The sequence below is a fragment of the Sphaeramia orbicularis genome, chromosome 17, assembly GCF_902148855.1.
Source record: "Sphaeramia orbicularis chromosome 17, fSphaOr1.1, whole genome shotgun sequence".
Taxonomy (NCBI): Eukaryota; Metazoa; Chordata; class Actinopteri; order Kurtiformes; family Apogonidae; genus Sphaeramia; species Sphaeramia orbicularis.
The window spans coordinates 42,816,186-42,841,528 of NC_043973.1; the positions used below are offsets into that span (position 1 = coordinate 42,816,186).

General features: G+C 35.9%; 2 protein-coding genes across 2 annotated transcripts; both read left to right on the forward strand.

Annotated features, from left to right (window-relative positions):
• The first annotated feature begins 707 nt into the window (after nucleotides 1-707).
• dad1 (defender against cell death 1) lies at nucleotides 708-3,149 on the forward strand. Its single transcript, XM_030160512.1, has 3 exons — nucleotides 708-1,004; nucleotides 2,095-2,268; nucleotides 2,924-3,149. Exons 1-2 carry the CDS (start codon nucleotides 794-796, stop codon nucleotides 2,223-2,225), a joined length of 342 nt encoding a protein of 113 aa, XP_030016372.1. The 5' UTR covers nucleotides 708-793; the 3' UTR covers nucleotides 2,226-2,268; nucleotides 2,924-3,149.
• Nucleotides 3,150-16,321: 13,172 nt separating this feature from the next.
• pigr (polymeric immunoglobulin receptor) lies at nucleotides 16,322-25,128 on the forward strand. Its single transcript, XM_030159437.1, has 8 exons — nucleotides 16,322-16,450; nucleotides 18,444-18,788; nucleotides 18,910-18,991; nucleotides 19,211-19,437; nucleotides 19,906-19,990; nucleotides 22,668-22,756; nucleotides 24,298-24,347; nucleotides 24,449-25,128. The coding sequence occupies exons 1-8, from the start codon at nucleotides 16,402-16,404 to the stop codon at nucleotides 24,533-24,535; spliced, it is 1,014 nt and encodes a 337-aa protein (XP_030015297.1). The 5' UTR covers nucleotides 16,322-16,401; the 3' UTR covers nucleotides 24,536-25,128.
• Nucleotides 25,129-25,343: the final 215 nt, after the last annotated feature.

Consider the following 25,343-nt stretch of genomic DNA (forward strand, 5'->3'; position numbering starts at 1 on the left):
GAAAACTTTATTCTTGTTTATCTAAGTCCTTGCTGTTTTGAATGTATCTTGCCTTGGTCTTTTGTGCTCTATTGTCCAGGCAGATTTCTTATCTATCTATCTATCTATCTATCTATCTATCTATCTATCTATCTATCTATCTATCTATCTATCTATCTATCTATCTATCTATCTATCTATCTATCTATCTGTTTCTCGATTTTTCATTACACTTCAAATGTCGTAATTTTTTGTTTATTTTGTTTCAGATATTTGCAATAGTTCTGTTTCATCATTTAACCATGTCTCCTAAAGTATTTCTGTTAGATAGATAGATAGATAGATAGATAGATAGATAGATAGATAGATAGATAGATAGATAGATAGATAGATAGATAGATAGATAGATAGATAGATAGATTGATTGATTGATTGACTTTATTAATTCCCAAGGGGAAATTCAGAATACAAAATGCAGTCACCGCTCCACAAACACAGTCATACCACATCAACAATCAGTCAATCAATATATAAATGCAGAGTAGAAGTAGCTGTGTGTTTTACTCTTCTGTAACATTTTCCCATTCTTGATCTGTAAATTTTCTCTGTGCCTACAACAATAAAAAAAAATAAAAATGAAATACAAATAAAAAAATAAAAAATAAAAATAAAATTCTAAACCTTCGTTCCGCCTCCAAGCAACCGGAATCTGTTCTTTGAGACACCAGCTTCCGGTTGGTGTGGACACGTCACTCTATCAACTGAGGAAGAGGTCGCCGATTGATTAATTTCGGACAAATTACACCGTAAAACCATGTCGAATTCAGTCATCTCGGTTATTTCTCGGTTTCTGGAGGAGTATACCACCACGACGCCCAACAAGCTGAAGGTGGTGGACGCATATTTGTTGTACATCTTACTGACAGGAGCCCTGCAGTTTCTCTACTGTCTGCTGGTCGGCACCTTCCCCTTCAATAGCTTTCTGTCCGGCTTCATCTCATGCGTGGGGTCATTTATTCTTGCAGGTAAATACTTTTAAGATATCTGGTGCTAAAATTATGTTCTATGTTTGTATATTAAATTATTACGGTGACGGTATGTGACTCGGTTATTGCAAGAGAACGGGGGTGCTAATGCTAGGTAAGCTAGCTAACTTAGCTTCAAATCACAGGGCTTGTCGAAACAAATGTAAACAATATTAACTATTACTGGAAATATTTGATATAGCTTGAACTGTCTACTCACTAGGCATGTTTTTACCCTCGCTTCAATGAATGCAACAAAGTATTAGTTGTATTATTGACCTAATTTTAGCCACAATTGTGTAGTAGAAAATCTCTTAGATATTACAACAGCAACACATCTACAGCCACAAAGTCAATAAAACAGAGTAAAAACATGAGAATTAAACTGATGCAAAGCTTTTATGTTGCATTGCATTGGTCTTGACTAGGTTTACGTATGGAGGTGACGTCTTAATATTGCAAAATGCAGTATCTACAGGAAATCATAGGAGCTACAGTTTAGAGACAATGATAAAATATGTCCCAGCCATTATCAATACAGTGTTGTTGTGCTACAGAGATGCATCAGCCTACAAATTATATTCTCCAGATGTAAAGGAACTTGCTAAAGTGGGACAGACAAATCCCAGCATTATCATTTTCTGTTAGTTAAATCATAATATTAAAAAGTCCTGCTAAATTTGTGGTTGGTATCACAGTACCAGTCAAAATACTGCTCAAAATAATCACTATAATTTATTTTTTTTTAATTTTGCATATTGTTCATCCGTAGTTGTAGCTACTCATGTAACAATGGATTGTGTTTGGAGTCAATTTCAAAATACATAGTAATCGTACGTTTCAGACCAACCAAATTCCTGGTACTCAAATCACATATTTGTGTAACTACTAGTAACTTTTCCTTTAACAATTTAATGAGACTGGGCAATTACACTGATTTAATATGATATTTATTGTGTTGAACTGCATGGTCAGTAAAGTGATGTAAATGGATTCCTGTAGAATTTACCTTTGGACATTTAGCCTTAGCCTATTCAAAATGGAAGTGTAAGAAAAGTAAGTTGATCGTCATGTTTCTTGCATTTCCCAGTGTGCCTGCGTATCCAGATCAACCCACAGAACAAAGGAGAGTTCCTGTCGGTCTCTCCTGAAAGGGCCTTTGCTGACTTTCTATTTGCTCACACTGTCCTCCACCTGGTTGTGATGAACTTCATTGGTTAAAAACGACGTGCATTCACCCTCCAGTGTCCCCTCCTCTCAGAAGGTTTGTACTTAACTTATGTGTTTTCTATAGTTAAAGTTGCATAGAGAAAACATCTTAGCTGTGTATAGAGGAGTCTTTATTTGATCATACTTTATCTAACCTATGTCACAGTGCAGTTGAAAGCCCAGGGCTGACTTTGTAAATTATCTTTAGAAGACACCGAAACAGATGGTTTTGTTTTTTGAACAAGTAGAGCCTCTGAATAACAAATTTAACTTGAGAACAAATATCAAAACCAATACCCAAACCTGTGTCATGTATCAGCATGTATAACCTAGACTTCTCTGAGTGGACAATAACATTTTATGAACCAAATAGATGGGTATGCACACTAAATACAAATCTTTTTTCATATATTGGTGTATGGCTGGAAAATAAGAAATATCTCCAAGCCCTGTGGGTGCTGCCTCATATTTATGTGTCATCATATTTACTGTTCAGCCCAGTTCTTCATTTCATTCCCTGTGGAATAGCCTCAGGAAACTGATAGAATAGATTCGAGCCCCTTCCGTTGATAACAGATATTACTCTGGTAGAAAACAGTGTTATTGAATTTTTTTTTTTTTTTTTTTTTTTTTTTTTAGACTGGCAGGAAGGCCATGTTATTTTATGTTTCTGTGATATTAATCCCTCCATCCCTTCCTCTTCTCTACAGATACAGACAAGATAGGATACCAAAAGCCCCTTGAAGCCATCTGTTTGGGCTACTGACACAGCAATTCACATCCCACCACCGACTCAAAAGCAGCGTCTTGTCACACATGATGTCATTAAATTTTCTTACAGAAAATGGTTGATTTTCTTTCATTTTTCTATGTTAAAAATTTGTAAAGCATTCCCTTTTGCACTGAGACAAATAAATACAAATGGCCAAAAATGGAGAATTTCTGCATCATTGTGAAAATACTGTGTCCATATCTAGAACTGGGAAACCTGGAAAGCTCATGGAATTGTAAGATTAAGTAAATGTTGCCAAATGTTGTCTAAACGTCATTTAATACACACAGAATATTTTAAAATGAACGAGTAGATCTCTGGGTTTGGTTTGTGCAGGACTTTTTTTCTTTTTTATGTTAGACCCTACCTTCAACTTAGCAGCAGGGTTATCATTCACTTCACAGGGCACTGCTGACTGACCTTTTGTTTCCGAAACTTGATGAAAAGTGATGCGTTTGGGCATCATTTTGGAGCTAAATTATCACAGTATTTGAAAATACTTCAAGGTAATACAAATCAGCTCATTGACAAAGTCATTAGATGATAATAGATGACCCTCACCACTTTTGAAAGCTAATATCTGTAAAAACAAAAAAAACACTATTTTGGCTAATGTGTTTTTTTTTTTTCTTTAGAAGATAACTCCCAGCAGGGTTTTTCTGTTTCTTCTAAGTCTTAGTTGTTTACTTCAAAGTACCATCATACTACTTTGTGTTCTGCTTATCATGTGAAGGACGCGTCTCTTTCTGTTTTGCAAGTTGTGCATTCAGTGTACACAGCTTTCTTGTTTTCATTGTAACTTTAAAGGGAAAAACCTGAATCGCGTAAATAACCGAAATACACTGTCACATGTTAATTAAAGCGTCTTATGACCTGATAAGACAACGTAAACTATACATTCCTGTCGGTTCAGTTTTCTTTAAAACTTGAAAGTGACAGAGCTTGAAAAAGCATATTTTAATAAAAGTAAATATGACTGCCTTTAATATTTGAAGAAAATAAATAAAAACAACAGATATTAATTAACTTTCATATATTATTAACTAAAATACACTTCTGTTCATGTTCTCAAAAGTTGTGAATGTGCACAGAATTTATGTTCTCGGTCCTTCATTATGTGTGTAAAAATGTGTGGGAACCTATGAGAAGATATTTTGGTTAAAAGAAATAATGTTCACTCATTTGCTGGCATACAAACTGGGCATTTTATTAGATACATCTGTTCAACTGCATGTTAATGTAATTATCAAATAGGTCAATCACATGACAGCAAGTTAACCCATAAAGACCCATTGCTACTTATGTATGATTTTTTCTCTATTTCTGCCTTTCTTAACTGATTTATCACCAATTTTTTTATATTATCCTCTGTATTTTGCTTTTTTTGTGTGTGTAAATCATGTATTTTCCTGTATGTAATTCACAAATCATGTAGATATTCATGAAACTCAGTAAATTTGAAGTTAATTATATCAAAACAGAAAATTTTGGAAAAAAAGACTTTTTCAGCACTTGTCAGCCCAAGTGATTTATCACCATTTATTATTATATTATCCTCTGTTTGGCAATTTTCACTGTAATTTATGTATTTTCCTATATTTAATTTACTAAATGTTGATGAAAACTCAGAGTTAATTAAAAGGTTATTAAATCAAAATAGAGAAAACTGAGGAAAAAATGACTTTCAGCGAACGTATCAATAACTGAATGTAAAAACAAATGTCTCCATCCACTGACATTGATCCAACTCCATGGGTTTTACTGGTGAATTAATGTTGTAGAAGATGACGGTGTTTCCATGGTAACTATGGAGCTTCTGAACGTCCAAATGGGTCATATCTGATGACCATGAAAAGATGACAAACTGTATTTTACGCCAATTATTTACATGAATAGATAGGATTAGCGGATCAACAGGTATTAACCCATAAAGACCCAGCGCTACTTTTATGTCAGTTCCCAAATGAAATTTCCTCTTTATTTAACCTTTCTGAAGTGAATTAACACCATTTATTTATAATAGTATCCTCTGTATTTTGTATTTTATCAGCATAAATTAAATATTTTCCAGAATTAAATTTACTGATCATGAAGATGTTCATAAAAGCTCAGTTGAGGGTCAATATAAAAACAGAGAAAACTTCAGAAAAAAGTGACTTTTTCTCTAAAATATATAATTAATGGAACATATACCAAGCATTTCCATCTACCATCATTTGTCGAACTCCATGGGTTTTACTGGTGAATCAATGTTGTAGAAGATGACGGTGTTTCCACGGTAACTACAGAGCCTCTGAACGTCCAAATGGGTCACATCTGATGACAAACTGTATTTTACACCAATATTTTACTTTTATTGATAGGATTAGTGGATCAGAAATTATTAAACATTTTAGACCAGTAGATGATTTTGGTCACCAGTGGCTTTTTGGATCTTTATGGGTTAACCTTTACTTTAAAAATTTATCACCATTTATCATTATATATACACTGAACAAAAATATAAATGCACGACTTTTGTTTTTGCTCCCATTTTTCATGAGCTGAACTCAAAGATCTAAAACTTTTTCTGTGTACACACAAGGTTTATTTCCCTCAAATATTGTTCATAAATTTGTCTAAATCTGTGTTAGTGAGCACTTCTCCTTTGTCCTTTGCTGAGATAATCCATCCACCTCACAGGTGTGGCATATCAAGATGCTGATTAGACAGCAGGATTATTGCACAGGTGTGCCTTAGGCTGGCCACAATAAAAGGCCACTCTAAAATGTGCACTTTTACTGTATTGGGTGGTCCAGGGGGGTCAGAAAACCAGTCAGTATTTGGTGTGACCACCATTTTCCTCACGCTGTCTTCTTCATGAATTCTCTGAAACACCTTTGGAGATGGCTTATGGCAGAGAAATGAACATTCAATTCACAGGCAAAAGCTCTGGTGGAGATTCCTGAAGTCAGCATGCCAATTGCATATTCCCTCAAAACTTGTCACATCTGTGGTATTGTGCTGTGTGATAAAACTGGACATTTTAGAGTGGCTTTTTATTGTGGCCAGCCTCAGGCACACCTGTGCAAAAATCCTGCTGTCTAATCAGCATCTTGATATGCCACACCTGTGAGGTGGATGGATTATCTCAGCAAAGGAGAAGTGTTCACTAACACAAATTTAGACAGATTTGTGAACAATATTTGAGAGAAATAAACCTTGTGTGTACACAGAAAAAGTTTTAGATCTTTCAGTTCAGCTCATGAAAAATGGGAGCAAAAACAAAAGTCGTGCATTTATATTTTTGTTCAGTGTACATCCTCTGTATTTTGCATATTTGACTGTAAATCTGGCATTTTCCAATATTTAATTTCCTACACTTAATTTAGATGCTTATGAATAGTCAGTAAATTCTAAAGTTATTATATTAAAACAGAAAAAGTGAATTTTTGAGCAAAAATGTCAATAACTGAATATAAAAACAGGTGCGTCCATCCACTGTCATTGATCCAACTCCATGGTTTTTATGGTGAATCAATGTTGTAGAAAATGATGGTGTTTCCACGGTAACTACGAAGCCTCTGAACATCCAAATGGGTCATATCTGATGACCATGAAAAGAAGATAAACTGTATTTTACACTAAATATTTTCATGTATTGATAGGATTAGTGGATCAACAGATATTAAGTATTTTAGATCAGAAGAAGCTTTTGGATGTTTGGGTCTTTATGGGTTAAACAGTTTATATCTGTAGATGGTTTGTGTCGCTGGTGGTTGTTTGGGTCTTTATGGGTTAATGCATTTACCGGTGTAGAAAAGGACAAGATGATCTGCTGAAGCTGGAAGATAGAATTTGAAATTACAAGACCAAACAGCCTGTTCTGAGTTTTTCAGAATCTATTAAGTTGGGATTTTCATGCACAACCATTGCTCGGGTTCACAGAGAAAAGTTAGAAAAATAGGAAATATACAGCAAGCAGCAGCTCACTGGGTAACGGTTCCCTGGTGATGCCAGAGCTGAGAGAAGAGTGACAAGGCTGGTTCATGTTGACTGAAAGGCAACAGCTCAAACAACCACTGCTTCCTTCTAGAACAGGGGTGTCAAACTCATTTTAGTTCAGGGGTCGCGTTCACCCCAATATGATTCCAAGTGGGCTGGACCGGTAAAATAATACCAGTGAAAAAAGTAAAATTACATGATGATTGAACAACATGAACAACTTGAAATGTCTTAAGAAAAACAAGTGCAGTTTTAACAATATTCAGCATCAGTTTATCAGTTTATCATTTACACATGTGCATTACAACTTACATTACAATTACAAATACACATAATATTGATTAAATTGGTTTTACTTTTCTCAAGACATTTCACGTTGTTCATATTTCTTCAGGTTATTCACATTTTTTGTAAAAGGATAGTTTGTTAATGTGAACATTTTCATGTAATTTAACTTTTTTTTTTTTTTACACTAAAACAAAGATAAAATCTGCAGTTGTCATTATTTATAGGTTATTATGACAGTATTTTTCTGGTCTGACCCAACTGAGATCTAATTGGTTTATATGTGTATGCGAAATGATTTTTACACTATTGATTGTTAATATCGTCAGGGTAATTTTTGCCTTTCACAAATTCATCCGATGGGCCAAATTGGACTCTTTAGCGGGCTGGATTTGGCCCCCGGGCCGCATGTTTGACACCTGTGATCTACATCATTTCTTTAAAAATCTGAATAACGTGAACAACTTGAAATGTCTTAAGAAAAACAAGTGCAGTTTTAACAATATTCTGCATCAGTTTATCAGTTTATCATTTACACATGTGCGTTACAACTTACATTACAATTACAAATATGCAAAACATTTAGTAACACGTAGAATATTGATGAAATTGCTTTTACTTTTCTCAAGACATTTCACGTTGTTCAAATTTCTTCAGGTTATTCATATTTTTTGTAAAAGGATAGTTTGTTAATATAAATATTTTCATGTAATTTTACTTTTTTTTTTTTTTTACACTAAAACAAAGATAAAATCTGCAGTTGTCATTATTTATAGGTTATTATGACAGTATTTTTCTGGTCTGACCCAATTGAGATCTAATTGGTTTATATGTGTATGTAAAATGATTTTTACACTATTGATTGTTAATATCTTCAGGGTAATTTTTACATTTCACAAATTCATCCTAGGGGCTAGATTGGACCCTTTGGCGGGCTGGATTTGGCCCCCGGGTAGCATGTTTGACACTTGTGGTCTAGAACATCTCTGAATACACATGTTGAACTGTGACACAGATGGACTACAGCGGCAGAAGACCAAACCATGTGCAAATCTACAGTTTGCATGGGCACCTGAAAACTGACCAATGGAAGATGTTGTCTGATCTAATGAATATTCATTTCTGCTGCAGCACTTGGATGGTAGGATCTGGATTTGGCAAAAACAACATGAAAGCATGGATCCATCCTGCCTTGTATAGATGGTACAGGCTGCTGATGGTGTAATGATGTGGGGGATTTTTACCTCCGCCAAGTGTAACGGTGAGGTTATTACCTCCGCCAGGAGGTATTGTGATCACTTTGGTTTGTTTGTTTGTTAGCAACTTTACATGAAAACTATTCCAACCATCTTTCATAAATCTTACCCACAGATAGGCCTAGGCCCTGGGACGAACGCATTAAATTTTGGGCCACATAGGCCAAAGTTCAAGGTCACAGCTAATTTTCCTATCTCTCATCATTGAGCAATTTTCGAAAATTCATAAAAATTTCAAAACGACTCTGATTAGCCTCCAATTTGATCCACCCGTAGGTTATAACAATATCTTGTGTCTGCCACAAAATGGTCCACATCCACTGTGGAATGTGGACTCTGTGGGCATTTCAATTTAACACTGAAAATCCCATTTGCAACACATTTTTCATTATAACTCAACAAATATTGATTGGAATTTAATATAATTTGACATACACATGACTGGTACCAAGCTTCAACTTTGTATGAAATATTGTTCCATTCCATTTCTCTTCCGTTACGCTCTGTTGACTTTTGTTAATTTTTATGCACCATTTTCAAAAAAATCATAAAAAATGCAATTTGTGAAATATCATTATGAAATTTGTTTTGCACATCCATAGTTTAAAAAGAAATTGTCGATCCACACATGCACACCGTTCGGGTTGCTTCGCAGAGGTTTGCGTTCTCTGAACACTTGTGTTTTCATTGGGGTTTGTTTGTTTGTTTGTTTGTTTGTTTGTTTGTTTGATTGTTAGCAAGATACCTCAAAAAGTTATGGACGGATTTGGATAAAATTTTCAGGAAATGTTGATATTGGCACAAGGAACAAATGATTAAATTTGGGTGGTGATGGGGATGGGGTGGGGGGTGCTGATCTGCCTTGGTGGAGGTCTGTGCTCTCCGAGTGCTTTTCTAGTTCTTCTTGGATACTTAAGGCTCCTTAATACAGACTGAGCACTGTTCTGACCCCACATCATACCTGTGGATTATTGCAGACCATGTCCGACCCTTTAGGACCACACTGTACCCTACTCCCAACAGAATAATGTGCAATGTTACAATGTTCACACCATCTAAAACTAGTTTCTTGACCACTTGAATGAGTACAAAAAATGACCTCTGCAGTCATCAGATATTAGTTTATCAAAGTGCCTTTGGGACGTACGGGAACAGGTAGAGCTGCACAATTTTGGCCAAAAATAAAATCCAGAGTTTTTTACTCTAAAAACTCAATTTTTGATTTTGATTCAGGCTGGTGGTGGCGTTTCAGCCAGCATGCCGTTTTTGTGTGCAACCCGCAACGCAACTCCCTGCTCCCACTCTGGCATGTGATGATGTTTGAGGTGCTGAAATAAGTTGGTTGTGCTGCTGTCTTTGACCGATACCGCCTGCAGGCTGAGTATGCAGTGAGGAATGGTTTGGTCTTCATTGGAAACTTCAAAGCCATACCAATTCCACACAACTGACTTCCTCTTGCTATTTTTAGCCACAAACTTCTCACTCTCTTTAGCAAATGGCATTTTTGTACTGGTGCGTGGAGACCAAAGACTGGAGTAACCTGGAGGCGTGTGGCCCGGAGACACAAGAGAGATGAAATTTGATTTGACTGCTACTCTTTTTAAATATTGTTCTAATTAAATGATCCAATGTCATTTTAAAATTGATTAATCGTGCAGCCCTAGGGACAGGAGATCTGTGGCATGGATGAGCGGATGACAAATCTGCAGCAACTGTGCAATGCATTCATGTCAATATGGGCAAAGCCACCGAGGAATGTTTCCAGCACCTTATTGAATCTATGCTATGAAGGATTAAAGGCACTTGCATGGTGTACCTAATAAAGTGGCCGTTGAGAGTATTAACCCATAAAGACCCAGTCCTACTTTTATGTCAGTTCTCAAGTGATTTTTTCCTCTATATTTAACCTTTCTTAAGTGATTTATCATCATTTATTCTAATATTATCCACTGTATTTTGTATTTTTTCAGTGAAAATCATGCATTATCCTATATTTATCTGTAGGTGTTCGTAAAACCTCACATTAAAGTTGAGGGTTATTATATCGGAAACAGAAAACTGAAGCCTAATTTCTCATTAACTGAACATAAATACAGTGTCTCTATCCACTGTCATTGATCCAGCTCCATGGATTTTACTGGTGAATCAATGTTGTAGAAAATGATGGTGTTTCCACGGTAACTACAGAACCTCTGAACGTCCAAATGGGTCATATCTGATGACCATGAAAAGATGACAAACTGTATTTTACACCAATTATTTACATGTATTAATAGGATTAGTGGATGAAGAGTTTAGATTAGTAGACGCTTTTGGTTGATGGTGGATGTTTGGGTCTTTATGAGTTAATTTATGACCAATTTATTTATTTTTCTTATCGATGAAAGAGGGCACTTTTCAGTTTATATTTTGCACTATAAAAATCTAATTTAAAAAATATATATATATATATTTTTTAATATATTACAGTTAAATATATGTTGTTTGTCTACAAAGTTTTGAAAGTATAAACAGACATCTTTGACACAGGAACAAATTTTGCCTCATTTTTTCAATCAAAAATGCTGAAGCGAGAGTTGGGGGTACTCGGCTAAAAAAAAAAAAAGAATATTTCAGGGGGTACTCCACTGTAAAAAGTTTGAGAACCACTGATTTACTGCATATGAATAACCCTATAAAACCATGTCTCTCTCTCACCATGACAAGTAGTCAGTTAACATTTGTCTCTGGAATGATATGTTGCTGTTTAATAAATCAATTAATTATGTAAAAAAAAATTATAAATATATATGTTCTCTGCCCTGCTCCTTGAATGTCTTGTTCCAGTAGCCAATTTAACATCAGGATGTCCTGGTTCCCCAACACCTGAAGCAGACCTTGTTGTCCCGGGCGACATTCGAGACATTCGAGACTCTATCATGGGTTATAGGCGTATAGCGTAAAGGGCCTTCCCCAAGGGCCCACCTGGATCCATGCTTCGCCCCTGCTGGGATTCAAACTGGCAACCTTCCCACCCCAAAGTCAGTGGTGCAAACCACTGAGTTATCCAGCCGCTCTACAGAGAGAATGTGGGGTGTGAAGGCAACAGTGGTACCAGTAGTAATCGGGGCACTAGGAGCAGTGACCCCCAAGCTGGGAGGATGGCTCCAGCAGATACCAGGAACAACATCAGAGATCTGAGTCCAAAAGAGCACAATCCTAGGAACAGCTAAGATCCTGTGCAGAACCCTCAGGCTCCCAGGCCTCTGGTAGAAGACCCGAGTCTGAAGGAGACACCGCCCAGGTGGGCGAGAAGAAGATATATATATATATATATATATATATATATATATATATATATATATATATATATATATATATATATATATATATAAACAGAGCATACTCTATTTAAGCTTGGACAAGTATGCCAAACCCACTTGGCAAAAAAGATGTAAATGGTGTGTGCACATTGTGGTGGTTAAGTGAGTATTTCAGAGGGTACTCCACTGTAAAAAGTTTGAGAACCACTGATTTAAACCATATATTCACACTTAACACCCAGTCCTGAATGGATACATGGGTTCTGCATTCACCTCATATGACCAATCAGACGAAGCCCTGGCCGGCAGTCAGCTCCCCTCACATTTACTGGTGTCCGTTTGGTGGCAACTGTGAGGTTATTGTAAGTCATATCATTGAAACACTGAACAATGGTTGTCCTCATATTGTGCAGGCCTAATACATTGTATACGTACCTGTTCTGATGCTTCAGACTACACACCTCTTTCTGAACACTTAGCTGCAGTGTGAAACTTGAGTCCATCTACCTGAACTGTAGATCCACTGTGCAAAGTGCAAGAGAAAAGGGCAAGACCATTGCACCTCAGAGCAGTAACGGGGTTTGCCTCTAATGCTTTGTCTGGAATAACTGATTTCAGCCTCCAACAAAATTGGTTTAAACTGGGCATAGCCATTGTGTGTCAGCATTTATCACAATGTACAACCTAAGGGTGTATTTACGTTTTTTGACTGATATGAAACTGCCTTCCAAGAGGTACAGTACATAAAACAAAAATTGTTGTAGGTTACATAAGAATCACACCCAGGTTTCTCCTCTAAAGGTGACAGTTAAATCTATTTCTGTGCTGATTTAATAACATTCAGGGTAAGGTCTATTTATTTTTCTTTTTCTAAAAGTGAAGAAGCTTCAACACTTTTTAAATGGAATCTTGTACTCGCCTGTGATAAAATGAGTTTAAAGGAGTGGTATTTTGTTTTTCTTAAAAATGGAATTTGCATTTTAAAACATTTCCCTGTGGTCTACATAAACTGCTCTGCTTGGGTCTGAATTCTTCATTAATTCAACTCCACAGGTCCATTTTCAACAATATTTCTGACTAATGACATCAGAAAAGTCGTTTGGAGCGCTGGCTCTTTAAATGCAAATGAGACACTTCAGGTCCCGCCCCCTCCAGGTTGTTGGCTGTGCTGCTGTGTCCCATTCAGCCAACAACTGAACAATTTAGATGATCAGCTCAAAGTTTGGACATATTTTTAGTTTTTACTACAACTGCTGCTGACGACAAACAATAATTTCGTATTCGAAGAAATTTTTGTCAGAAGTTTTGACCTTATATGTGCAAATGCCGCGACATAACTAGTTATAAAACGTAACAAATTAAGCAGCAATTAACCCATATAGACCCAAACAGCTGTCAGTGACACAAACCATCTACTCATTTAAACTGTTTAATACCTGTTGATCCACTAATCCTATCAATACGTGTAAATAATTGGTGTAAAATAGTTTTTCATCTTTTCATGGTCATCAGATATGACCCATTTGGATGTTCAGAGGCTCCGTAGTTACCATGGAAACACCATCATCGTCTACAACATTGATTCACCAGTTAAGCCCATGGAGTTGGATCAATGCCAGTGGATGGAGACACTTTTCTTAAGCGTATTTATTGATTTCTTTGCTGAAAAAGTCACTTTTTCTTAATTCTTCTCTGTTTTAATATAATTAACTTTGAAATTACTCTGATTTTTCTTGAACATCTACATGATCTGTGAATTAAATATAGGAAAATACATGATTTACACTCCAAAAACAATGCAAAATACAGAGGATATTATTATTTAAAAAATGGTGATAAATCAGTTAAGAAAGGTAGAAATAGAGAAAAACACTGGGTTTATGTTCAGTTAATGAGAAATTAGACTTCAGTTTTCTCTGTTTTTAATATAATAACTCTTAACTTTAATCTGAACTTTTAATGAACACCTACACTTAAATATAGGAAAATACAAAATATAGTGGATAATATTAGAATAAATTGTGATAAATCTCTTAAGAAAGGTTAAATATAGAGAAAAATTCATTTGGGAACTGTCACAAAAGTAGCACTGGGTCTTTATGGGTTAAAATGGGTTGTAGAAATCCACTCAATTTTTTTGCCAAAATGAATATAAAGGTAACTTTGTAGCACCTGGAGGGTTCAGCAAAATATGACCCCTTTAAGATTCTGTATGGGAGCAACAAACTCCACCAAAGTGGAGTTTTTGTAAACAATGAATTGGACAGCAACCCAACAATATTAAATAAATGAGGTGTAATATGCAGTATAGAAAGGAAAATTAAAGTGTCATCGTCAAATACCAGTAGTAAAAAAAAAAAAAAAAAAAAAAAAAAAGACATACTAGGAGGTTTCCTAGAATGTTTTTTTGTCAGATCACAAGTTTGTTTACTGTATTCAGTCCCATTTTAATCAGATTTATGTGATATGTGGATGAGAAGGAAAATCATTACTATCTGGTTAAATCTTGTTTGTTTGATGGAATGCTTAAAAAAAGGAAATTGCAATTCTCTTGTAACAGAAACGGGAACCACTATGTGAGAAAGCCAGAGGGAATGTCAGGATCTGGTTTATGTAATGGACCTGGCAAAAAAAGCAGAATGGCCTTTGTGAAAGTTGAGTTTCGATTCTGAGATGTGCCTGGCTGTTAAGCAATAACTAGACTTCCATTTCTGAAAGCTGCCAGACATCTCTACATTGTGGATTTATAGCCAAACCAAAAAGCAACAGACTATAGGGACATCCTTGACATCCTTCACAGAACAAACCGAGAGGTTTAGAATAATTGTTTGTTAAATCAGTAGCTGAGGGGATGTGTGTAGAAGCTTAATCCAACAAATGAAGACTGGACCGTATCCAGAGCAGTCAGGCATCAAAATCAAATAATTTCATTGTAGCCTGCCAAAAGCCTTCTCTGCATGAAATGAATGCACTATGCATAAGACAGTTTTGAAGAATAGGGAGAGTGAAAGGAATGGCCAGGGCTGAAATAATGACAGCATGAGGTAAGAGTAAAGGAGGACATACTTTAACCTACAGACGGAAACCATTCAATTAGACGGTGCCTGGAAATGTAAAATCAGTCCCTCGGGGAAGAAAAAATGGGTCAGAAAAGGAAGAATTACAACTTTTAATCACATTTGGCATTATGCAGGAGCACCACATTAGACTGGTCCTGCTTGTTCACTCTCAGGAAGACACTTTTAGGACATGAAAGTCAAATAATTCTAAAGAGACCTCAAAGCCGAACAGTGAAGTTTCAAGTCATTACTACTGTGAGCAGCTCTTGGTCCTGATTGATTGATTGATTGATTGATTGATATATTTATTTCGAATATGAATGAATGGTCTGGTCTCCATTAGACTCACCTGCTCCTGTGCTGTTGGGTTCTTCTGACCTTCTCAAAAAAGAACAATAAATACCCAAATAAAACATTTAAACATAAGACTTAAGACATATAATGCATATTCAAAAAGAAGTGAGAAGAAGTATAACTTATAAACTCCCACCCCTTCTACTTAAATAATCAATAACAGTAATAAGCTTCCTAGTCTAAACATATCTATACTCTAATGCCTGATACTTACTGTTAAATAATTTTGTTACTGGCTTTATATTATTACAAACAAATATAATGTAATTTACATAAACACTAAGCTAAGCTAAGCTAAGCTAAAATAAGCTAAGCTAAGATAAGACTTAATTGATCCCACCATGGTGAAATTTGACAGTTTACAGCAGCAATATGTAACACACCAGTGGAAAAGAAAGGCAGGTAGAAATAAACATTCTTAAAAATACAAAAAATTAAGTATAAAATTGAAAGATATTAAGATATTTACATAGTGATTGTACAAATACATGATGTGATATGGGGGTGTGTATACGTGTGTGTGTGTGTATACACATACACACACATACATTCATACATATACACATACCACATACTTGTACATCTTTATAACACCCAGTGGTACCCACACCTGCCTCATCCCTTTACCTCTTAAAAACTGTGTCTTTGTACCTCCTTTTAAATTGTGTAATGCTTGGACATTGCTTTATATTATATTATATTATATTATATTATATTATATTATATTATATTATATTATATTATATTATATTATAGTGCTTTAACTCTATAAGACCTAAAATCCTAACTGGCACCTAGACGGTTAACATCTGGAACATCTGGATTCCATCTGCAGTCACATGACCATGGGTAGTGCTGGGACCAGCGGAACCCTCCATCTGTGTTTGGGACTTTTATTTTTGGGGGCACTTCGCCCGGGGGGCGGGGCTACATCCGGCGTCACTCGAGTGATGTGTTTGATGCGGGTGCTTGTGTCCGCGCGGTGTCATAACCCGGTTTTTCCATTATCCTTAACTCTAACACGTAGGACGTAACCACGCCCCCTGGCGAAATACGTAGAACGTAACACGTAGGACGTAACCCCGGTCGTGGGCGAAGTACCCCAAAAAATAAAAGTGTCGTCTGCCTTTGCGCTATGGAAGATTCACTTGTTGAACTTTAAACAGACTTTTAGACATGTCGCTACTCCTCATACTTCCCCTGACCCTGTGCCTGTGGATCCCAGGTAATACTAACTGTCCTTCTGTGGATGTCACATACTTACCAGAGTATTAAACCAGCTTTATTTGTTTTGTTTGTAGACAGACTAACTGACAGGAGGAGCCAGTTCACTTTATTTTACCTTCTCAAAGCGTTACATGCAAGTCATGTTATTGAATATAAGGAGCTGAAGTTTCCTTATTCTGTGCCTTTATTATCCCATTATTTTCCTGTATAAAAACACTTTGTATGTGTGACAAGGTAAACAGTTAAAGCTGTCATTCCTTTTACAAATATGGAGAAGGCTTTTGTGTTTTCCAAGTTTCTGACTGTGCTTTTACCCTTTGGCTAAAGTATGTTTGATGTTTATTTGGACTGGTTGGTCTTCAAAGCCTGCATTTTTGTCCTCCACCCAAATCTCTATTATCAGGGCATAATCCAATTTCCGGATGAAGTATGGAGTGGGAAGTTTAAGTGGGAAAAGGGTTTTTTCTCCCCTCTACAAACTGTAAATGTGGAACAAGGATTGCTTAAGGCCACTTTTCCCATCCCTCAGTCAGAGATAAGAAATGTCCACTGTGGGAAACCAAAGTCTTCTGCTCTGACAGTAAATGTCTGTTAAAGTCGTATTAGACTGTTTTGGAAATGTGCTTAGCTGCTTTCATGCTAGGAGTTAGATGAGAAAACCCAATGTCATTTCTGTCTGTTAGGTTAATTATAAGGTTAACAGCGAGTTAATTTTTAACTCAGCTTAGCATTAGCTTAACATTTTCTTTTTAGTCAAATTATGTTCCAGAGAAATAGAGCAATGACTTTGCTTAACCCATAAACACCCAGTCTTACTTCTGTGGCAGTTCCCAAGTATGTTTTTCTCCATATTGAACCTTTTTTTTAAGTGATTTATCACCATTTATTGTAATATTATGATCTGTATTTTGCATTTTTACTGTAAATCATGTTTTTTCCTACATTTAATTCACTGGTCATGAGGCTGTTCAGTAAAGCTTAGAGTTCATTCAAATGATATTTTATCAGAAACAAAGAAAACTGAAGAAATAGTGACTTTTTCAGTAAAATATAACATTAATTAAACATAAACCAAGCATTTCCATCCACCGTCATTGATCCAACTCCATGGCTTTTACTGGTGAATCAATGATGTAGAAGATGACAGGGTTTCCACAGTGCTCCACGCCTGTGGAATGCACTACCTCTAACTCTACAGAGCATCGAGTCCATTGACTCCTTTAAGAAGGCGCTCAAAACTTATCTTTATAGTCAAGCGTTTAGTCTGGGTTGATGATTTATGGGCTTGTGTTATTGTGTTATTATCTGTTTCTCTTTACTTCTGTTTTGTTTTGTTTTTTCTGGTGTATGTATGACATTTCATTTTATTATTTTAAGCTTTTATTAACATTTTATTCTAAACTGTAAAGCACTTTGTGATTTTATCTGTGAGAAGTGCTATATGAATAAAATTTACTTACTTACTTACGTTCACTACAGAGCCTCTGAACGTCCAAATGGGTCATATCTGATGACTATGAAAAGATGACGAACTGCATTTACACCAATTATTTCAACATTTGATAGATTTAGTGGTTCAGAAGTTTTTAAACATTTTAGATCAGTAGATGGTTTGGTTGCCAGTGACTGTTTGGGTCTTTATGGGTTAAATCATTTCAATATTATACTGTTAAATAAAGATGACAAACTCTATTTTACACCAATTATTTCAACATTTTGATAGATTTAGTGGTTCAGAAGTTTTTAAACTTTTTAGATCAGTAGATGGTTTGGTTGCCAGTCGCTATTTGGGTCTTTATAGGTTAAACAAATGAGACAAAATATTAACAGAGCAAAGGTGCTGTTAATGTCACATAAATAGAGAAAAAAGGGGTAGCATCTATCTGTTTTCCATAACTAGATAAACTAGAAAATGCATATTTATACTTGCCAAAACATTTAATTTCATTTAAAGTCTTCTTAAATACTGAGTTTTCCCCTGTGGGCCTCAGCTTGTCTCTGCAGGGTAACCACAGATGAAGAGTTTGCAGTCCTGGAGGGTCGATCCCTTGCAATCCCATGTCATTACGAGCCCCAGTACGCCGGATATGTAAAATACTGGTGCCATGGGCGTAGCAGGGAATTCTGCACCAGCTTAGCTCGCTCAGACGACCCACGTTCATCCAACTTGGCTGAGGACAAAGTCAGCATTTTTGACGACCCGGTCCAACTGGTGTTCACTGTGACCATGAAAAATTTAAAGGAGGGGGACTCTGGGTGGTACATGTGTGGCATGGAGGTCGGCGGTATGTGGAGTGCTGATGTCGTGGCATTCACTAACATCAACATCATTCATGGTAAGCGATATAAACAGTCATGTCGCAAAGTATTTTAAAGCGTCTTGAGCTGATAGTCCTTTGAGAACATCATTTTGTACACATGCAGGCTCTTTTTGTAAAGCTGCTTTACTTCCTGCAGGTATGTCGGTGGTGAACAGCAGACTGAGTGGAGAGGAGGGAAGTAGTGTCACAGTTGAATGCCTCTACAGCGAGAGATACAGGTACTTTCTTATTGATCATATTATAAATGTCATCTTTTTTTTTTTTTTTTTTTTTTTTTACATTTTACCATTCAGACCATTTGAGATGATTTTTTTCTCTTTATGTGTCAAGCGTCAGCAAACCCCAGACACAGTTATTTTTCTCAAAATCCTCAATTCAAGTCAAACACAGATGGGCAGCCAGCATTCTTTGAATCCCCTGTGACTACTTGCCAACAGAGAAAGTGAAAAGAAGTGGTGCCGGAGTGGAGACTGGAGCTCCTGTCTGCTGACGGATTCTGAAGGGAACTACCAAGACACTTCAGTGGCCATCAGCGATGACAGAACTGGGACTTTCACTGTAACCTTAAAGAAGCTGCAGATGCGAGATACGGGCTGGTACTGGTGTGGCGTAGGACAGCAGCAGATATCCGTGCACGTGCTCGTCACGCCTCGACCCTCGACTAGTAGGTCCTTTGTAGGGCATCTGAAAATACATATAATCAATTTTAATATTTCATTCAGTGGGTATCTGGACAATTTCAATCTTTAATCAGTTAAGCCTGACAGGTGGAGGCCGGCGCCATCAGTAAATGTCACTGATGACGTGCCTCGCCACTTAAAATTCTTAAAAGTCATTACAGACTATTTAACCCAGGCGTGTACATGTAGGTGTCAAATGCAGCATAATTCTGGGGCAGCATGGCCTTTTCTGCAATTCATCTTACAGTCACAGGACTGAGATGTAGCCTAATGAAGCTGGAAGATCAATACGACTTTGTGATAGATGACACGGCTCCTAGGTCTCCAGCTGTAGAAAGTATCGATTATTACAAGTTACTTATTAAGAATATTGATTTTATGAACTCTGTGGCTACAGCTACAAACACTCTTGTGCTCATCATTTTTCATCTATGCAATATCTTTATCTGCAGCACCAGGACCTGTGACAAGCCCAGCTTCTACTGAAAACCTGCCTCCACCTGAACCCATTGCAAAGCAGTCCTGGAACCCACACAGGTACAAACAGAACACTGAGTGCTTGTTAGGTTGCATTGCATGTGTTTTATGTGTAGGGGTGTGTATTGGCGAGAATCTAGTGATATGATACAAATCCCAATAATAGGATCATGACGCGATGTATCGCCATATATCATGATTAGGGGTGTAAGAAAATACCGGTTGTGCAATATATCGCGGTATTTCATTTCACAATACACAATATTAAAAAGTACTGTATCGATATTTTTTAGGTATTTATTCAAATGCAGATATTGTGGAGGTTCATTTTTGTTTTTTGTTTTTCTGTATTGTTTATATCTTATTTAATGTTATTTAACACTATTTTATTAAATAATGGTTATTTGAAGCATCCTAAAAGCACTTTTTACTGTCTGAGAGAAGCAGATGTGAGTTCCTTTGTTGGGATTGCACTAAAATAATGTTTTGATGTTAGTTCTGAACTAATAGAATATGAACATTTGAGCAGGATCTTAAACTGTAATGTCTGTAAAACAAAATTTAAGTTTTTAACACAAGAAGATTTTGTGATATAGCATTAGATCCTGTTGTGATCAAATGAAAATATGTGTAGTATTAGTGCATATTTCTGATGTAATTCAAATCTTCCAGGATATAATCATTTTTAAAAAAGAAACAAACAAAAGTTACCTTTTTAACAGTATCATGATATATTGTGATATATCATATTGTGATTGTAGTATTGTGATTTGTATCGTATCACCAGATTCTTGCCAATAGACACCCCTATTCACAATACTGTTAACAAGGCAATATTTTTTTTGTTTGCTTTGTTTCTTTACTTTTTAAAAGATTATTTCTAGGAAAAATGGAATTACACAAGAAATGTCCTTTGTAAAAACTTAAACTGCAGGATTTGGATAAATAAAGTTTTAACATCTGGCTTTATCAGTAGATAGATAGATAGATAGATAGATAGATAGATAGATAGATAGATAGATAGATAGATAGATAGATAGATAGATAGAAGCTTCAGTCTCATCATATTAGCACAAGGCATCAACATGACAAAATTCAAGGTGCTCTTCAGATCCGTGCAATCAAGCTTGACATAAAAGAGAACCAATACTATACCCAAAATAGAGGTAGCTAAAAACAATTAAAAGCAGCTAAAACTAAGATAAAAACAAGTAAAAGCAGCTAAGACAATGAAAGTATCTAAGACAAAATAAAAGTGGCTCGACAAAAAAAAACACACACCTAACAACAAAATATTAAGGCAGACTTAGACACAGCATAGTAAGAGCTTAATGATGGTATTAGGTGAATAAATAGATATATTGCACATAAGGAGGGAGGTAACAGGAAAGTATAGTGCATTATTGTTTATTAAGTGATGTTTGTAACAAGGATTAATCCATCATCATGATTAATCTGATTAAAAATGTTAACACAATTGATCCATCTGTTGCCCAGAATGACTCTGAAAGTCTCTGGCAACGCATTTTGGGCAGTTTGTCCAAGTAGAGTTATTGTTGTGCATGGACAAATGGGCAGTTGATCTGGTAGTGACAGGCAGCAGAACCAACCCATAAAGATGGAAGATGCTAAACAGCATGTTGACCCTCTGGATGGAAATATGAGGACAAAAAAACCAAGATGGAACAGTTGTTTTATTAAAACTGCTGACGGTGTTTAATAAACATGTTAAGTGCATTTATATTCCCTTCTTTCTTGAGTCTGTTCATGCAAAATGAAACGTGATTAATATAAATTACAAATGAATGATATTTAATCGTGATTAATCAAAATTAATCTACAGCAACCCTGTGATTAATCTGATTAAATATTTTAATCGTTTGACAGCACTAATTTCAGTATATAAATAAGCTATAAATATAAATATCAATATCTATCAGTAAATACATATTTTACAGACATTTGCAACAAAAAAAGAAAAACAAAAAAAGAAAAATAAACCCTCTGCCATGTCTGCATTTGAATAAACTAGTGTCATTGTACCCATGGTGCTATTGTACAATAGCGCCCTCATAGGTGCAACAGCGGCATTGCACCCATACGGCCTCCCATGCTGCAACATCGGGACAAACATCTGGACACGTGTCGGACACAGAATGTCCATTATAGTAGGATACCTAGAAATATCAATACAGTATTTTTTAATATCGATACAAATATCACAATATATCATGGAATCATTAATTTCTTACACCCCTGTATTGTATGTTGAAAAGCAACAATTTTTTTTTTTTTTTAGGAAAAAAACAGCAATTATTGAGAACTTGATAGCACATTCAAGTATGTAAAAAATGTTCTTTAGAAGCTGTTGACAGGAATTGTAGCTGTCATTTCCTTACAGTATCTCCTTTGCTTTTAGATAACAGGACACAATGTCCTTGTGTATTTTTCAACCTAAATTTGCCCAAAGAATTTTCAAGCAGCTGCCCTTAACTGTATCTTTTATGTGTACTGATACCTTTCCCCCATTCACTATGGATGCTTATCTGCATTATGATGGAGTTCAGCTTAAGTTCAGCTCAGTCAAGCACAGATAATGATCCTGCCATCTTGCCAAGGAGTATCTATCTGTCTTCATTTTGGCCATTGTGTTCTTACACACAATGAGAACAGATGCAGTGCAGTATAAGACATACCTGCTCTTAAAGCTGTCCTGCTGGTGTCTCTCTGCTTTCAGTCACATCTTGGGAGCTCTGCTGGTCTGCGCTTCCCTCATGTTCTTTGTGGGATTTGCCATATTTGCAAAAAAGATGTGGAACCTGCACAGTAAGGAAACGTCATATTTTTTCTGCATTTTTCTCATTTAATCATTTACATTTATGCATTTGGCAGAAGCTTCTTTCAAAAGCGACTTACAGGGTAATCAGTGCAAGATCAGCCTTCTCTATCAGTATATAAAAACTATAAATCACAGGGGTCAAACATACGGCCCGCGGGCCAAAACCAGCCTGGCAAAGGGTCCAATTCGGCCCTTGGGATGAATTTGTGAAATGCAAAAATTACACTGAAGATATTAATCCACAAAGACTCAAACATCCACGGGCGACCAAAACCATTCACTGATATAAAATGTTAAATAACTGTTGATAGACTAATCCTAACAATACAAGTAAATTATTGGTGTAAAATGCAGTTTTCATCTTTTCATGATCATCTGATATGACCAATTTGGATGTTCAGAGGCTCAGTACAACATTGATTCACCAGTAAAACCCATGGAGTTTGATCAATGATAGTGGATGGAGACACTTATGTTCAGTTAACAATTTTCTTTTTCCTCAGTTTTCTCTTTTTTGGATACAATAACCCTCAACTTTAATCTGAACTTTGATGAACATCTACATAAACAGTAAATTAAATATAGGGAAATACATGATTTTCACTTAAAAATGCAAATATAGAGCATAATATTAGAGTAAATGGTGGTAAATCATTCAAGAAAGGTTAAAAGTAGAGAAAACTTCATTTGGGAACTAACACAAAAGTAGCACTGGGTCTTTATGGGTTAAGAATAGGTTTAGTTTAGGGGCCACACACAGACCAATATGATCTCAAATGGTCAGATCAGTAGAATACTATCATAATAACCTATAAATAATGACTACTACAGATATTTCTCTTTGTTTTAATGTAAAAAAAAAAAAGTAAATCTCATGAAAATGCTTACATTTACTAACTATCCTTTCACAAAAAATGTGAATAACCTGAACAAAATATGAACAACTTGAAATATCGTAAGAGAAGTGAGGGTAATTTTACCAATATTTTGCCTGTTGCTAAATGTTTTGTGTATTTTTAGATCCACTGTGATCTGTATGTTGTAACGTACATGTGTAAATGATAGACATTTGAAAATTACAGTTATTTTTCTGAAGATATTTGAGGCTGTTCACATAATTCACATTTTTAAGGAAACTTTGTAGATATAAAGATTTTCATAATTTAATTGTACTTTTTTCACTGTTATTATTTTACTGGCCACTTCAGATCATATTGGGCTGAATGTCGCCCCTGAACTAAAATGAGTTTGGCAGCCCTGCTGTAAGTGCACTGAGTACATTTAAATGAATGGAGAGATTTTTTATTACTTGTGGCTTAAACTTGTCGATTGCACACATTTGTATTTTTATACTTTTTAAAAAATGTCTATCTATTGTATTGCTACTTGATGTAAGTGCACTGTCGCTGGCAGAGAACCCTGCACAACTGGTGTAATGACACTAAAGTCTATTCTATTCTATTCTATTCTATTCTATTCTATTCTATTCTATTCTATTCTATTAAAGATGCTCACTTTCTATTTGTAGAACAAGATGTTGCACAAAGACAGATCGAGGGAGTGAAAGCAAGACTCAATGTAAGCCCTCATCGAAGTATCCAACGTCATAATCAACAATATACTATGTACTTGAGTGTATACTTCAGTAATCTGTAATATTTTCTTCTTATGTCCTTCAGGACTGTTCAGGGGACGTAGACGATCTGGAAACTGCCACCATTGTTTTCCTCAACACAAATTCCCAGCATTCACAGGTGGTGGTTTGAACTATGCAAAAACACAATTTCCTTAACTGTTTGGAATTTTCTGCGACTGAAACTGAATGTAATTATAGTTCGGCATGTTTACTGCACGTACACAGCCTGGTCAAAAAAGAAAGTCCCACTAACATTTCGCTGGACTGTATTTAGTTTGAATTGCAACTAGGGCTGCACAATATTGGAAAAAACTGACATTGCGATTTTTTTTTTTTAACCCTGCAATATATATGTTTCAATATGGAAAAATACTCAGAAGGATATAATAGTTGTGTGGTGCAGACAAAAATGTTAAAACAAATTAGTTGTGTTTCCTCTCTTTGTGGCAACGAGTGCATTAAGGTACTATCGACACAGAACAAGTGTTTCGATATCATCCTTCTTGTAGCCGAAATAATTCCAGATAACTGACGTTGCTTTTCTTTTTGACACCAACTCTTACTTTTTGGTGATTTTCTCTTGTTTGTTGCTAATTTTTCAATGTTGTTACCAGCGACTCACTCCGTGTGCAGGGGCATGGTCTGTTTCAGCAAACTAATTAAGAACGATTGTGATTGGTGAATCGCTGTGTGCAGTGTGTGTCAGTTACCCTTGAAACTAGAAGAGAGCACATTGAGTTCATTTGCCTCCTACACTACAAACAAAAAGTTAAGGATATTTCAAATTTTTGGGCTATTTTTTTCAGTTGGGATTCTTCCACAGCGCTTTTTACTTTTTTGTGTGTGAATTGAATTGAAACACATTTTTTTAATGACCAGACATAGTTTTATTTACAAATGGCAAAAATGACAGAAAAAGACAAAAAAAGAAGAAATAT

Coding starts and splice junctions, on each gene's coding strand:
- dad1 (XM_030160512.1), top strand. CDS start 794: ATGTCGAATTCAGTCATCTCGGTTATTTCTCGGTTTCTGGAGGAGTAT. Junction 1,005..2,094: donor GGGGTCATTTATTCTTGCAG/GTAAATACTTTT, acceptor TGCATTTCCCAG/TGTGCCTGCGTATCCAGATC.
- pigr (XM_030159437.1), top strand. CDS start 16,402: ATGTCGCTACTCCTCATACTTCCCCTGACCCTGTGCCTGTGGATCCCA. Junction 18,992..19,210: donor CTCTACAGCGAGAGATACAG/GTACTTTCTTAT, acceptor ACTTGCCAACAG/AGAAAGTGAAAAGAAGTGGT. Junction 24,348..24,448: donor GAGTGAAAGCAAGACTCAAT/GTAAGCCCTCAT, acceptor TATGTCCTTCAG/GACTGTTCAGGGGACGTAGA.